Below are 11,211 nucleotides of genomic sequence, written 5' to 3'. Positions count from 1 at the left end.
CTGAGTACTTCTTCCACCTCCTGTTTTACAATGCATAATATTGTCTCCTATAAAGTTGATATGTATATTGTCCATCTTAATATCCGTTTATTTAATAATTGTATGTAGGTGACATTTTAAAGAACCTTTAATTGTAGAATAGTTAAACACCTGAACAGTTGAAACAACAACCTTAATATTCATCCGGCTGCTTACAAAAATATGTATCTATTTACCTATCATATTTCAATAACTTGCATATAGACTATTATTGCACTATTTATTTCACTTTTTAAACTATTTTTCTTTTTGTATTACTATTTACTTGCACTATATTTTCTATTTATCTGTGTTTTGTGTTGCACTGTTGGAGAAGCCTGTGACACAAGATTTTCATCGGCATAACTACACTGTTGCTATGTTCGTATGACAAATAAAGAACCTTGAACCTTGGTAGGAACCTATTACCTCATGGGAACTCGGTCACCACCAACCCGGACCGTGTTTCTGACGGACAACAACAACTGAGTGCTCGCTGTAGCATAAACCAGGAACCTGTCGTAACTTCGTGAAATCTGGGATTTAAATAAATTGTCAATCAGACCTTTGTGGTGAAAGCGTTTCAGTACACGGATAAATGTCTGAAGCATCAGGTAGGAAGACTGTGTGATGATAAATGAAGTTTTAATTTAAATAAATAAACGGTGCTACACTGAGCTAGCCATAAAGCTAACAGCGCTTTAACTCAAAGATACATTTTTTGACACAAGTGATATTTAATTTCTCCATTTTTAGAACGTCCTAAAAAAGAAGAAGAAGAGGAAGAAGTTACGGCTGAACCCGAGGTTAGAAATATGTTATTTGTATGTAGCTAGACAATGTTAGCGAGTATCGAGTAGTATACATTCACAATGTCAACATGTCAATTCCTATAAAACAATAGTAAAATAATAAAATGGTACATGCATCAAAATATATATGAAACACTAATAATAAATACACTATTTATCGAGTTAGCGAGTACTTTTAGGTGGGGTAATTCTCGGCTGACTGTCAGCTTTCCAAACACGTCACCTGTCATCGTCTGACTTCCGCAGATCTGGAGAAGAAGGCAGCCATTCACTAGATTACTGCCTGTTCTCTTTATACAGTGTGCATCCATTTTAATGTCAGCATTGTGGGGTTTGTTTTGTAGGAGGACTCGGACGACAGCAGTGGAGAAGAGGCTGCAGGAAACACAGAGAGTATGTGACTGTGACAGTGGTGCAAACACATCAAATAGAAAGTCCAGCTAATAACAACAGCTGCTACATTATTACACTGTTATTTGTAATGACATTTACTCAATTAAAGTACAATGTTAAGGTACTCGTATTTACATGTTATGCTACTTCATATTTCCACTCCACTAGAATTTCGAAAGCAAATATTGCACTTTTTACTCCTACTTCTAAGTTAACCCTATTCCAGTATAAAAAGTAATAAAGTTTGCTACACCTTTTTCAGCTGAACATTTTAAAGGATGTAAACATTAATGCATAACTTATTATAATCCAGTGATTTAATATATATTACTCAGAAAATAGGACGTTATGCATAATTACTACGTTTAGTTGTTGTTCTTTACTTTTAACTGAGTATTTCAACACTAGTATTAATAGTTTAACTTAAAGGGGACCTATCAAGCAAAATGCACTTTTTGATGTCTTCTCTACATCAACATGTGTCCCCGGTGTGTCGGGGAACTCACGCAGCGTCAGAAAATAAAAACCTCTCTCTTTTCCTCCGTACCCAAATCTTTTACAAACGGGGAACAACGAGCGGATACAGATTTGCTGCCGATATGACGTCAAATCGTCCCACAGAGAGTTGCTATCAGAAACAATGCCTGACGTGTTTTGGACGTAATCTCGTCATTGTTTAAATTAGCAAGCCTCGCTAACACTCAGAGCTAACCTGTACTGGAGAGCACATGTGTTTGAAAAGCAGGAAATAAAAAAAGAACTCACCTTGTGATAAACCTGCAAGAGAAAAAGCATTTGAGTGTTTGATACTGTTTCAGAAATAATCCTTGATGTGGTTTAGAACAGGATGGCGTTTTATCACTTTATCTCCAGTAGAATTCTGATCAGGCATTAGCTCCGCCTCCTCTTTTTTTTTTTTTCAAGCTAAGGACCCACAATCTGCGTTTCTCTAACAGGGCTGCAAAAGAGAGGTATGAGCAGTTTGAGGCATGGCTACAATGGGTGATCTGTTTGGTATTTGAGGCAAACAACGTCACAGACATGTCTTGTATAGGTACTGTATGGCCCTACAATATATGTTTCCAGTATAGCATAATAGGTCCACTTTAATTAAAACACTGGAGTACTTATTATACATCTGCTCCAACACAAAATGTTTGATTCATTCCTTTTGAACTTAACGATCCTATTGGTTTATTGTGTCTGAATGCATTGAATTGTGTTTTAATGTTACTCTCTTCATCTGGTTGTCCTCAGTGGACTTCCTGCGTAACCTCTTCTCCAGCACGCTGGGCCTCGGATCACCAGAGAAAGTTCTGGATGATCTGACTCTGGAGGGAGTGGCACGATACATAAAGAGCGGCAAATGTGAGTTTCTGTCCGCCTATCCGTTAGGGATGGGAATGATTCATCGAATATTCAAAATGATTCAGGTATTCGAATATCAATTATAAACATTTTTATTGTAATTTTTTTATTTTTTATGGGAGGGGTAGCCTAAGTTGATTACATATTATCAAATGGATTCATTAAATGACAGTGCCATTTTAAATATCTTGAGAAAAATATCATATACAATTTGGTTTGATTTCTAGATTTATTTGAAAATGTATTTATTTATTAAAAACAATTATAGGTGTTGGGGAATAATGTGCCCTGCATGTCCTCCTTCGCCCTCTGACGCAGCTGACCAACCTTGAGCAGCCGTTATCTCCCATAAGGAGGGGCTGCCCTAGCATATTGTTGATGTTACCAGTTTGTGACCGGGCAACTCTCGGTCAGAGATAGTCATTGTTGTGGGACACCTGGAACACATCCTTCTCGGGGTGTAGAGGACCCCGAGCCGTAAGAGACAACAAATGTGATTCAGTGTCCCTCAGCTGTTTAATCTCTCTATTGAATGTTGATTATTACACTCTGAACTAGTTAAAACCTGGAGCTACAGGAGGGCTCTTCAGAATTGACGTGGCATCTCTACCGTGAAGTCAGAACCTCTGACTCTTGTGCCCCTTTCACACCAGCGCTTTTTCAGCTCCGGCTCGGAGCTGGAGCTGAAAAGCGCCGGACTTGTTTTGTGAATTCTCCGCGGCCGAAGCTCCAAATAAACCCATCAGTGTTTGCCATCAGAGCTCCAGCTCTCCCCGTGTCTCCTTTGAGTCGGTGACTCCTCCTGCATTGCTACACAGAAGTTTCCCCACAATAGGATATGTCAATTCGGTTAATCGGTTAACATAATAGTTTTTTTTGGGGGGTCGAATATTCGAATATAAATTTGCTTTCAAATGTCCATCCCTATTATCCATCACATCATAGTGGATTGATTTTCTCCTGTTTACATATTGCATTTATTATATATATATTAGAGTATGAGTATTTCATGTCAAATATGTCTCACACAGGTAAAAACATCATCTGCATGGTTGGAGCCGGAATATCCACATGTGAGTGTCGTACCAGGAAACAATTACTTTTGAAAGCATAGTTTTGTTGTTAAGTGTTTAAAATGTGACCATCATTATCCTCTCCGTCCACAGCGGCTGGGATCCCTGATTTCCGCTCACCAGAAACTGGGCTGTACGCAAACCTGCAGAAATATAACCTGCCTTACCCTGAGGCCATCTTCCAGATCGATTACTTTAAGGTGAGTTTTGAATTATTATAATTTACAATTAGATACACAAGATAAGCTAAGAAGCCAAGTTTCTTGCAATTATGTTTGTTGTAGTGTAATGCCAAGATAATGCACATTTAAGAAGAGTCTGAAAGCCGTTTGAAAGTTGGGACCTTAATCTAAACTAAGAAACAAAAAACACAGCTTACCAAACCAATGTAATAAAATGTCTCCTTCTTCTCAGAAACATCCAGAGCCTTTCTTCGCCTTGGCCAGGGAGCTTTACCCAGGACAGTTTAAGGTAGTAAACCACACATTGCTGCTTTGTAAGCTTCATATTAATTGTTGAAAACTGTTCGAAATGAACAAATACATCAGGATTCAAGTATAAAATCCAACTTCAGAAAAACAGCCTCTTTTTGTTATTGTTGTTTAGCCGACAATCTGTCACTACTTCATGAAGCTGCTGAAGGACAAGGGTCACCTGAGACGCTGCTACTCTCAGGTAGGAGAACACTTCACACTCAATATGTCTCATATCTTATTTCCTACCTGACATCCAGAATACTGAGTCTCTCTCCATTTTCAAATCACTTCTTAAAGTTCCCCTATTACCTATTTTCATCAATATATTATAGCTCTCAGATATATACAGACATGTCTCTGAAGTGTTTGGCTCCAAACACCAAACAGATCATTGCAGCATTACCCATAATCCCCTCTGTTTCAGCCCTGTTTCCAAAGTGCTGATTCTCTGTCTGTTACTTTAGATGAAAATAAGGAGCTCCTCCCCACGCCCCTGTGAGAGACATTTTAAAAAAGACCTTTGCCGTACTTATAGCACTGAGTGCCCCCATGGAACTAGGTACAGATCGTGGAATAAGTTCCTGAGGGAAGATTACGCAAATGAAGCCGCTGACGTCACTTCTTCTTCTGCTTTACAGTGGGTTTACTGGCAGGCCGCAAACAACTTCACGGCGTATACTGCCACCCGAAGTCTCCGGCGCTTTCACACTGAGTACTTTTCCCGTTTAGTTCCGATAGTTTGTGGGATTTTGCGTTCACACCAAAAAGAGAACTTAGTTCATGAGAACTTTTACCCCCATGTTTAGTGCCTGCTAGAGAGGTGGTACTTTCCTGGGGAGAAAAAAGTACCAATTTCTGATTGGCTGGGCGGATTGCAAACCACGCCCCCTAAAACTCTGAAAAGTGTTGTGAAGTCGCCATTTTATTATCCTCGCATTAGCATTAGCATTAGCCCAGCACAGAAACGCAGAGCAACACAAAATAAAACATGGGAGCGGTGGAGATGAGGAGGTGTCGGCGTTCTGGCGATTTACTCGGAAGGCTTCAGTAGAAGCTGCTGGGAGTCCCAGCAGCTTCGACTGAAGCCAGTCCCCCACTCCTGGGGACTTTTCCAGACAGGTTTTTATATAAATGGATCAGGACAAAAAGAGAGAGAATCTTTTTCCCTGAAACTTTCAGAATCTCTTTAGACAGAGGGGGGGACACATGTTTGTGTATAGAAGACATGAAAAAGTGGATTTTGCATAATAGGTGACCTTTAAAACATATCTCTTCACACTGGCATATCCGCCCTGATCACATCACACGTCCTCTGTTTTTCACTTGTTATTGATTGATTATATTGTCTTGTTTTGTGTACCTTGTACGGCGACCTTGAGAGCCTTGAAAGGCACCTTTTGTAAATATTATATTGACGTATATCTGTGTTCATTCAGAACATCGACACCTTGGAGCGAGTGGCCGGATTAGAGGGAGAGGATCTGATAGAAGCTCATGGAACGTTCTTCACGTCTCACTGTGTCTCCTGCAGCAAGGAGTTCAACCTGGACTGGATGAGAGGTTCGCTTTCACTGGCCTTTAGAAAGAAAAAAGCTTCTGGTTGTTGAGCGATTGTGATTCCAACCGTTTGAGACTTTAACCACCTCTCTTTGCTTTGTAGATCAAATATTTTCTGACGACGTTCCCCGATGTGATGGGTGCAGCAGTTTGGTGAAGCCAGGTCAGTTGATCATTGGCCATTTCACTTCTTTTCATCCAATGTATTTGATGTCCCTTGTTTCTGTTCCTTAAAGCCCTTTTGGACCTTTCTGCACACCGTCTAATATCTGTCTTACTCTACAAACATGACAGTTGGATATATGTGTCCCTCTTTATCTCAACATGTCTTTGTACCTATGTGTCCCTTGCATCTTTTGACCCAGACATCGTCTTCTTTGGAGAGAATCTACCTGTCCGGTTTTTCACTTCAATGAAGATGGTGAGCACACAGATACAGATGTCATTTATCATCAAAATGATATACAAATCAGGGTTTCCGCCAGGATTTTTTCTCGCCGGTCAAATGTCCGGACAGAATTTATTTTACCGGACAAATTTGAAACTTACCGGTCATGTTTCAATAATAATAATAATAATTGTGTAGCAGAGTTTCCGTTAGCAGGTAATTACCGGATTAGGAGCGGATATGCTGATGTTTAAAACTCAGTTAATGGGAGTCATTTTTATATTGCTTCAGTTTATAATCGTAACAGATCGGAAAAATTCAGATTCATTTTTCAATAAATGATTCAACAAACAACATAATTATTACATTCAAATAAACTACTTGTAGTAGATAACGTACATTATTCAAAAGTTTAAATTAACTTTGAATAATAACCCGGGAGGAACGGATCCTCTCTTTTCCTCTCTCTCTCTCTCTCTCTCTCTCTCTCTCTCTCTCTCTCTCTCTCTCTCTCTCTCTCTCTCTCTCTCTCTCTCTCTCCTGACAGTTCTCATGCAGCTCGCTAAACAGTGGGCGGGGCTTCAGGTGATTATGCAGCAGCTGATCTGATCTCTCTCTCGGGTTCGGTTAGACTTCACTCGTGTTTATGTCCATATCGATCAGATCCAGCTCTCCTGATCGGCCTTTATAGAGAGCACCGATCAAACTATTAAGAGTGAATATCGGCCGATAATGATCGGCGGCCAATCGATAGGAGCATCGGACATTTTGACCGGCAGGTTTTGAATTTACCGGTTTTTATTACATTTTACCGGCTAAAAACCGGTAATTACCGGCTAACGGAAACCCTGATACAAATGTAGGAGATTTGTGTGTGTTTACATGGTGGTGGTTTTCAAGGATGCATGCATGACTGGTTAAGAAAATATGACATAACACCTCTGTAGGAATCAAAATGTTTACACTGTCTTCATTTACCTGTCAGGACTTTCCTCGCTGTGATCTGCTCATCGTCATGGGAACGTCTCTGCAGGTCCAGCCGTTTGCAGGTTTAGTCGGCAGGTACTGCAGATCAAGTTTCATGTCATACTGCTTTCCACAGACTCTAACTGTGACCGTCTAGCTCCCATTGAATCTATTCTGCATTATAAAAGATTCAGGCTTTCCAGAAAGAATCTTCTAATCGTCTCTTAAAATGTCTCCGGGCTTGAAGCTGAGGGATCTCTCCCCCTACATTTTTGCAATGTATCGTTCATTGCTCTGGTTACTAACATATATATATTTTGTATTATTATGTATTTATTTCAACAAGGACCATGCATACAAATACATTCATCTCAGAAAAGAGAGGGGAGGATTTATGCCAGGTCAAGTACAGGTCAATAAAAGAATACATAGTGCAGTTAAAATATAATATTACAACACAGTTCCAATGTTAAAACTCAGATTACAGTGTCATTAATGTTGGCATGGCTGGTTGCTTAATATTCATTGTTTTGCACCATAAGAGAAAGAGGGAAAGTCAGTACAGGTTTTAAATTCAACTGGAAGAATATTCCAGTGTTTAAAGGTCACCTATTATGTTAAATCCTCTTGTTCACGTATTATTTATTAAACATGTGTCCCCCCCCCTCTGTGGAAAGAGACTCTGAAAGCTTCAGGAAAAAAGATTCTCTCTCTTTTTGATCCATTTATATAAAAACCTGTGAAAATGAGCTGATCAGATTTTGGCCACTTTATGATGTCATAACGATGTTTTGGCTTGTGTAACCATTAGCCAATCAGCAACCAAGGTAACCCCCCCCCCCCACCTTATCACCTGAATCTCCTCCTAGATCAGGGGAGTCAAACTCAAACACACAGTGGGCCAAAATAAAAAAATGGGTACTAGTCGAGGGCCGGACTGGTTCAATGTTTATTGCAGAACGTATTGAAATGAACTTATTGCACATATTAAACCTGGAACTAACAAAGCTTAAATTATTGCCTATAAAAACAACATTAAATAATCAGTTGCATTCATTTCTTATGGCTCTATCTGCAGCTTTTCCAGAGTCATTTCTTATGACTACATTTCTCCACAGAACAACAACAGCTTCAACAAAACTATTTCCCCTCAAAGAGAAAAGCAAACATGCCCTGTTGTCGTGAGAGAAAGTGCAGAAGGAAACATCCATTAAACTCAGTGTGCTGCTCTGTGATGCTAGTTCAGATACTTGGCATCTCATCTTGGGAGCAAGGTCATCAATGTTTGGGCTCAGGCTCTGAGCGGAGGAGACCCTCAGGATGGAGTGAAGGTGTGCGTGCAATATACCGACGGGCCAGATCTAAAAGTAATTAGAAATGATCCTGCGGGCCGAAATTAAATCCACCAAGGGCCTGATTTGGCCCCCGGGCCTTGAGTTTGACATATCTAGACTAGAGCACCATTGAGTTCTTTGTCACCAAATGTCTCTCAGAGGGGCGTGGGGAGGGGCTCCTTATTTTCATCTAAAGTCACAGACAGAGAATCAGCACTTTTGAAACAGGGCTGAAACAGAGGGGATTATGGGTAATGCTGCAATGATCTATTTGGTGTTTCAGCCAATCAGAGACATGTTTTGTATATATCTGAGACCTGTGAGATATTGATGAAAAACTGTATAATAAGAGACCTTTAAGTAATTTGTTTCCATCCCTTTTCCTTTGCTCTCTCTCCTCTCTCATTAGAGTTTCTAAAAGTTGCCCCAGACTGCTCATAAACATGGAGAAGGCCGGGCAGGTGAGCGTTTCCCCCTCCATCGAACATTTCCTGCCTGTACGCCTATTCTTTACGTCACAGATGTATTTCCTGTTTCCTCCGCAGGCGGATCCTATGCTCGGGCTGCTGGGTTTTGGAGGAGGCATGGACTTTGAATCAGACAAAGCGTACAGGTGAAACAGAGAGACTTCCTGTCGCAAATTGTTTGGCTGGTTTACCTTTATTGTACCATTTCAACTTCTTATCCTGTATCTAGAACATCTGATTGCATCTCCCAATAGAGAAGTAAATCATCCGGATTATACACATCGGATCAGATTAAAGGGGAAAGAGATTATTTGGGATGATGAACAGTTTTTAAGAAATGTATCACCTGGGTCAAAATGATGAAATAATCAGTAATGGTTGATAAACAGTATATCATATTAAATGTAATGTTAAATGTATTTTGTCTATCAGTTTGAACTAAGCATCAACTTCCAGGTTTGAAAAGATGCAACTAAAATGACCCTATACTTCTCACTTGGTTTATTTTCTCACTACACATTTTTCTAATAAGTTCATGCTCTCAATCTTTGTTTTAAGGCGTCTTAAATACAGCATGATGTTCAGTGTGTGATTTATTATGTAATATGTTAAAGCAGTGTATGCTTTAGGTCTACCTAGTGATTGACAGGTTGCTAACAGAGTTGTTTGGTTTGGATGTTGTCAGTTTTTACAACTTTAGACCTGTCTTGGTTCATTTTCAGTAAATGTTAATTGTAACGTCTTAATTCTCTATATTAGCGGATCCCAACCTGTGGGCCTTGTCCCCCTAGTGGTCCGCAAAGGCATTGTAACTGGGCCGCCAAATTATTTTTATTATTTTTATTTTGTACAGGCTAAAGACACAAACATGGACATAACAATAACATAGGAGATGACATTCCCATCTCAGACAAAAACAGAAGAAATACATATACAGTCAGTAGGACCACTTTAACATTTCACAAACAAAAATAGGTTGACAACCAAATACCACCAACAACACAACATGGCAAGCATATGTATTGTTCCTTTAAATCCACTCTTCGTTAGAGCTCATTATTTCCCATGTCATGGCGTGTTCAGCCACCCTTTGATTTTTTGTGGCAATAATTGTATCCAAAATAAATTGTATTTGTATCTACTCTTCAAACACCTTAAATTAAGATTACTCCTTGATTGAGTTTTAAAAATATGTATTGTAGCCAGAAGAATAGTTGTATTTATTAACTGTGTGCAGTCTTCATCTAAAAGCCCAAATACAATATTAAAGGGTGTAAATGTAGATTCAATATTTGCCGCTAAATAATTTGCAAAACATTATGATTTGTTTGGAAACATTTTCATTATTAAGATTTATTTTTTATTTTAACCCCTTTCCTTTCTCTTGCTTGATCCTCCTTAGCAACGGTCATTACAGTCCTTGACAGCGGTCTGTTCTACCGGATTTACAACGTGTCAAATGTTTTGAATTGGCCAATCAGAACTTTTCCGTATTGTTTATGGTTGAATGTGGGTCGCGAAAAAAAATGTGATTCTTAAGTGAGTTGAAAAAGGTTGGATATCAATAAGGCCCTATTAGGCGTTTGGATGAACTTGGGTGACATCACAGCGGCTACGTTTATGGTTTGAACGGACATGATGCAGTTTGGCTTTCCGCCACCAGAGGGAGCCAAAGCATTCACTTTGACCTTCATTTTCTGGTTCTCTCATCATTTAGCTTAATTCTTATTAAACTCACTTTCTCAGTAATCACAGAAACAGACGACAGTCATCATGACATCCAAACATTGTTTCTTGTTGACGACACCAATGACAGTTTGTTGAGTCATCTCTGACAGCGCATGTTAACAAAACCCCTCTAAAACGCACGGGAAAGTGTTGTAATATTATTCACGATTCAAGGCTTTTATTGTCATTCCTACATAGCTACAGTGTAGTTATGTCGATGACAATCTTAGGTCCCAGGCTCCTCCAACAGTGCTTATGCTTTAGAGCTGGAAATAAACACATTTAATGGAGATGTGTCTATGTTTTAACACTGTTTTGTTCTCCAGAGATGTAGCTCACATCAGTACATGTGATGACGGCTGTTTGGCCCTCGCTGAGCTGTTGGGATGGAAGGTAAGTTGCACAATTATCTGTCATAGTTCATGCTAACTCTCACATCTCTTTGTATTTTTTACCTCTACTGTGACATGTCTCCATTCTTTAATGTTCAAAAAGCTCTTTAATGTTCTCGTACTGTCTGTGCTGCACAAACAAATCTATACAACACACTATAGGAAAGGGAATAGGGCCTCTTAGAAGATGCATTTCTTGTTTGAGGACAATCCATCTGCCAAAACTATCACACACACTT

At 39.5% G+C, this 11,211-nt stretch overlaps 1 protein-coding gene across 2 annotated transcripts; it reads left to right on the top strand.

The window, feature by feature from the left end:
- Window positions 1-467: 467 nt before the first annotated feature.
- On the top strand, window positions 468-10,973 carry sirt2 (sirtuin 2 (silent mating type information regulation 2, homolog) 2 (S. cerevisiae); the record flags this gene model as incomplete). 2 transcript variants are annotated; one of them, XM_034199446.1, is given in 15 exon segments in its annotated part: window positions 468-632; window positions 775-824; window positions 1,175-1,223; window positions 2,481-2,591; window positions 3,623-3,664; window positions 3,758-3,864; window positions 4,079-4,135; window positions 4,271-4,339; window positions 5,577-5,700; window positions 5,801-5,860; window positions 6,063-6,118; window positions 7,071-7,147; window positions 8,795-8,846; window positions 8,931-8,998; window positions 10,907-10,973. In XM_034199446.1, coding segments are annotated over 15 exon segments (1,005 nt in total), but the record flags the coding sequence as incomplete, so codon positions are not given.
- Window positions 10,974-11,211: the final 238 nt, after the last annotated feature.

The sequence above is a fragment of the Gymnodraco acuticeps genome, unplaced genomic scaffold, assembly GCF_902827175.1.
Source record: "Gymnodraco acuticeps unplaced genomic scaffold, fGymAcu1.1, whole genome shotgun sequence".
NCBI classification, from domain to species: Eukaryota; Metazoa; Chordata; class Actinopteri; order Perciformes; family Bathydraconidae; genus Gymnodraco; species Gymnodraco acuticeps.
This window is presented reverse-complemented; position numbering and strand designations above follow the sequence as displayed.